Source organism: Rhinoderma darwinii, chromosome 3, assembly GCF_050947455.1.
Source record: "Rhinoderma darwinii isolate aRhiDar2 chromosome 3, aRhiDar2.hap1, whole genome shotgun sequence".
Taxonomy (NCBI): Eukaryota; Metazoa; Chordata; class Amphibia; order Anura; family Rhinodermatidae; genus Rhinoderma; species Rhinoderma darwinii.
This window is the reverse complement of record NC_134689.1, coordinates 16406726-16412356: the sequence shown is the minus strand read 5'-3', so window position 1 is coordinate 16412356 and position 5631 is coordinate 16406726. Positions and strand designations below refer to the sequence as shown.

Genomic DNA, 5631 nt, shown 5'->3' with positions numbered 1-5631 from the left:
TCGCTCACACACACATACAGATAGATAATCCATTATACCTACAAAAGTTACTTTTCAGATGATTTTTTTCCAAGATGTTCTGCAGCTTTATTGTTCCTGGTGCTGCAATAACTTATAACTCTGTGTCCGGCGCTGACCATGCTGGAAATGACGGATCGCTCCATTCATGGCTGCGGACCACGTAATGAATTGTGTACATTATGTACGGACTGTAATAGCAGGGAGGAGGCAGCGGAGAGGGCTGGCAGGGAGCTCTATGAGAGGGCTGGCAGGGAGCTCTATGAGAGGGCTAGCAGGGAGCTCTATGAGAGGGCTGGCAGGGAGCTCTATGACAGGGCTAGCAGGGAGCTCTATGAGAGGGCTAGCAGGGAGCTCTATGAGACGGCTGGCAGGGAGCTCTATGAGAGGTGGCAGCTTCTTCAGTGACACTCCCCCTGGACGTCAGTGTGCTCCTGTGGAGGGGGCGAGAGACCGGAGCTGTTCCTCTACCTCAGTGACAGCCAGTCTGGTGTCACCGCCGAGGATCTGCCACAAGGAGGGGACCCAGTCACCACCAGGGACTCACAATCAACAGATTGCCCAGAGAAATGCAGCTGCCCAATTAGAAGACACAAAGCCACCGGTGGAGAAGATTGCAACAGGGTGGCACTCATTGCAGCAATGTCTATCACAGCCAGATGTGAAACAAGCTTCATTGTCACAGAGGAGAAGATGCAACACAGCCAAGGAGCTGACAATCATCCTAGAATTATTGGTGTATAGTCTGTGGAAGGATCTGATCGCTGTGCAAGGTCCAGGGTGCTGAGGAGAACTCCAACCCCTTGAGAGACCCTAAAGCTGGAGACATGACTGTGGTGTCCGGGGAGAATGTGGATGAGACCCTGGTGTCCCTCAGTGCTGTGGGGCAAGAGGGCTATGATCCAGAAAGGGCCACCCAGGACTGTTGTGAGAGGGTGGTCATTAATATCTCAGGGCTCCGCTTTGAGACCCAGCTGAGAACTCTTGCCCAGTTCCCCCAAACCTTACTAGGGGACCCTAGGAAGAGGATGCGCTTCTTTGACCCTCTGAGGAATGAGTACTTCTTTGATCGCAACCGACCATGCTTTGATGCAATTTTGTATTACTATCAATCTGGTGGAAGGCTCCGTAGACCGGTCAATGTCCCAGTTGACATCTTCTTGGAGGAGATTAAGTTTTATGAGCTGGGGGAGGAGGTAATAGAGATGTTTCGGGATGATGAAGGATTTATAAAGGAAGAAGAGCGACCATTGCCTGATAATGACTTCCAAAGACAGGTTTGGCTACTTTTTGAGTATCCTGAGAGTTCAGGACCTGCTAGGGGCATCGCAATCGTTTCAGTCCTCATAATTCTTATCTCCATAGTAATATTCTGCTTGGAGACACTTCCAGAGTTCAGGGAAGATGTTAGGTTGGCAGGAGAACATCTGTTGGTCAATGGAACCCGTGCCATGAAGGACAGTCCCTTCACTGACCCCTTCTTCCTCATTGAGACTCTATGCATTATATGGTTCTCCTTTGAACTCTTGGTTAGGTTCTTTGCCTGCCCTAGCAAGCCAGCTTTCTTCAAGAACATGATGAATGTCATTGACATTGTGGCCATCATCCCTTATTTCATCACCTTAGGGACCGAGTTGGCTGAGCAGCAAGGTAGCAATGGGCAGCAGGCCATGTCCTTGGCTATTTTGAGGGTCATTCGCTTGGTGAGAGTCTTCAGGATATTCAAGCTCTCCAGACATTCTAAAGGTCTTCAGATCTTAGGGAAGACATTGCAAGCCAGTATGAGGGAATTAGGTCTTCTCATCTTCTTCCTCTTCATTGGTGTCATCCTGTTTTCTAGTGCAGTGTATTTTGCAGAGACTGATGACCCTGAGTCTTTATTTACCAGCATTCCTGATGCTTTCTGGTGGGCAGTGGTGTCAATGACAACTGTTGGGTATGGTGATATGTACCCACTGACCATTGGTGGAAAAATAGTGGGTTCTCTCTGCGCCATAGCCGGTGTATTAACCATTGCTCTCCCAGTCCCTGTTATTGTCTCTAATTTTAACTACTTCTACCACAGAGACACTGACCATGAAGAGCAGTCCCAATACACCCATGTTACCTGTGGACAGCAGCCCTCTTCTTATGGAGACCTGAAAAAGAGTGAGAGCAAACAGTCATTTAACAAATCGGATTATATGGAATCAGAAGACTTGGATGATGCCAAATACCCCCACTTCACCACCAACCAACATTATGGAGAACCCAAAAAGTTAACAGAGGTATGACCTCTTGGTAAGTTCTTGAAAACTGTCAATCAATGCTGGTCCGATGGTTGAATGACCTCATCACTAACCTGTGATGTATAGAAGAGGGCCACCACTCACTGTGGATAGTCAAAGACTATAATGTAGATGTTTGAGAATGAGAGTCCTAGCTGTAAGGTTGTCCTACATATCGTGTCTTTAGAAATATGGATCTTGTGCTTGCCTAAGGAACATACATAGTACTCCATCAACCTAGCAGGAATTGTCATATTGTACCAATTAAACTGTTACCTTCTTGCTGAAGGGTTGTCCCGGGTCATCATTCTCATCATGCGTGGTGGATGCATCTGAGGACACTTTTTTTTTAGTATTTTACAAGGATTTATTCATATTCCTATATGCATTGGCTGCAGATGCCGTCCTACAGGAATCACACACTAGCACATCATTTATATGGCACAAGCTGCTATGGATAGATTTTTGTATCAGTGCCATTTTATGGGATGAACTCTGAATAACAAAGTGTTCTACGAGAAGGACTTTCAGGAGCCACTAGGGTTGAAGACCAGCTGTTCTGGAGGAGAAGTGATGAAACGTATAACAACACATTTCCCTTTTTGATATTTTTGGCCTCACCCTGCTTCAAGTTCACCACCAAATCATCATTAGTATTTAGAGTTTTTCACAAAAAATTGAAAATATTACAAAATATGATAATCCAAAAAGATCATCCAAAAGCCAATAACATACGAAGGTTCCCATTGACTTTTTAGTTCTTCTTCTCACCTGGGTGTATAAACATCTGCAATTTTTGCACGGATCTTAATTTGTTTACATCTTTGCCAATGAATATGGCATTTTTTTTAACCCTTTGGCTGCTAAGGATTCCTGCACAACTCCTATTGGGAAAGGGTTCAATTTTCTGTGTTGCTGTTTTTTTTTTTTCTTTTTTGTTTTTTTTTTGTTAACCAAACATCTCCTTATCTGTAAGTGCCTTCCTGTGTAAGGTAAAAAATTGCGTTCTGTATATTTTTTATTTTGACATACATTAGACCTGAGAATTGATGAGACAAACTTTTATCAAGGGGCCATAGGTCAAACAGGGGGTCAGAATTCAGGCATATTGGGCTACAAGTGGAATATATTGCATGAATGTTAAAGTAGCCAAATATGCAGTAAAATATGATTTTTTTTACTGATACGTCTTCATTGTCTCCATTTTCTCACCCCATCGTCCATCACTGATCAGTTACGAGGACCTGTCACTGTGATGATACATATAAAGCCATCTGAAGATTACTTGATATTGGATCGGAAATTTTCGAAAATCGCTTTATGTTAGTGGGGAAGATTATGAAATAATTCAATATAATGTAGACTATGACTTTAAATAAATCGAATGTATCAAATTCCATATTTTTAAAATTTAAAGGGAACCACCCCCTAGAAATAAAAAAGAACAACAAGAACAACAACAACATAAACACCAGTTGAGTTTTCCTCTTCTGTCCAATTCTATTAAACTATTGATAACTGTCTCCTTCGCTGAGAAAGCTGGGTGACAACCAGGGGCAAATCTATAGGGGGTAAAGTGGTTGTATTTGCACATGGGCTCTGGTGCCTGGTCCCTCTGGCATATAAGAGGATACAAGTACTATAAATGGCTAGTGATGGTTGGGGGTTCTGTTAAACAATTTGGATTTCTTCAATTTACGCCTCCAGTGACAACCAGTATGGCCATCTTTACAGCTTTCCTATTGATTGGAAAGCTACATGACTAGGCTGACTGGCCAATCAGCACTCTAGGAAACCTGGGGGGGGGGGCAACCTCTGTGGCAGCTGTAATGGCGGTAAAATTGGTTGTCACCCAGTTCTCTCAAGAGCAGATATAACTAAAAATCCCCTGAATAGAATCTTTAATATTTTTTTATAGAAGAGGACAACTTATTTTTTTTTTTTTAAACTTTTTAAATTTAGGTGGAAATGCCCTTTAAGGATTATTGTTGTTTTTTAATGTAAGTTTACTCAACAGTGACCTCTTCAGTATTTAAGTAGGTACAAGCCTATATACTAAGAGAGGAGAACCATGATAGTATATTATACACAGGGGTTTGTTTCTCAGATGGGGGAGGGGTGCAACAAAGCACTCTGTCTTGGGCAAGTTTTTTTACATACAGGTCTAGGGCAGTGAACAAAATCTTTCCGTAGGTGTAGGAAACCCCAGGTTTTGTAAAATTCCTTTAACTTTGTACCAATAGGACCTGATATATGTCAGATTATCAATTGTTCTGGATTATTGGACAGTCATAGACAATATAAAAAACTCACTTATAAGGGAAGAGAAAAAGGCAAAAAATAGGGTTGACACAAAATCTGCCATAGTTTTCCCTTATGCCAGATTATCAGACTCTCTGGATTATTGGATGCTGTATTACAGGAATTCCATTGTGTGTATATATATATATATATATATATATATATATACACACACACGCATACGCATACATACATATGTATAAATATTTATACATCTTTCATTATAATTTCATAACAGAATTTCATAGTTGTCTAGTCACTGAGAGAACATTTATTAAAGAATCCATGACGGATATGATGGATCTGTTTTGTAATAGATCCTAATGGATTCCATTGATTTATAAGGGGTCCGTCAGGTTTCATAGCGCAGAACAGTATTCTGCCTCTCAAAAGCGAAGGAAACCTGACAAAAAGTGAGAACCTAAAAAAGCACTTTACAAAATTAAAAAAACTGTAGTAGAAACAGCGCCACCTGCAGGCTAGAAAATTACTAATTAAAGGAAATGTTTGGGTTCTTTAGGAGTTTAAAGGGTAATTAAACGTTCAACAAACTTCTGACATGTCATAAGTTTTGATTGGTGGGGCTCCGAGCACGGAGATTCCCACCAATTGCTAAAATGAAGCGGCAGAGCGCTGAGCCGCTTCGTGTCTGTTCTGCTTTTTCCGGAAATGAATGTATCGGTGTACGGACTCAATGGAAAGTCTATGAGCCCGTACTCCGCTACATCGGCTTTCCAGAAAAAGCCAAACAGAAACGAAGCGGCTCAGCGCTCACCCGAGAAATTCTGCCGCTTCGTTTTAGCGATTGTTGGGGGTCTCAGTGCTCGGACCCCACCAATCAAGACTTCTGACATGTCACTATGACATGTCAGAAGTTTGTTGAACGTTTAGTTACCCTTTAATCACTGCTGCAGGAAGTCCGACTTATTTTCCCACTGTGAGATTAATTTCAATAGAAACCAATTGAAAAATAGGTGCAATAATTGCGGGATTTGGCAAATCTTTGTTACATTGTTGCAGTCCAGTTGTTTTGGCTACTAAAATA

General features: G+C 42.1%; 1 protein-coding gene across 1 annotated transcript; it reads left to right on the top strand.

The window, feature by feature from the left end:
- The first annotated feature begins 312 nt into the window (after positions 1-312).
- Positions 313-4715, top strand: LOC142748777 (shaker-related potassium channel tsha2-like). Its single transcript, XM_075856027.1, has one exon. It carries the CDS (start codon positions 846-848, stop codon positions 2289-2291), a length of 1446 nt encoding a protein of 481 aa, XP_075712142.1. The 5' UTR covers positions 313-845; the 3' UTR covers positions 2292-4715.
- The last annotated feature ends 916 nt before the right edge of the window (positions 4716-5631 follow it).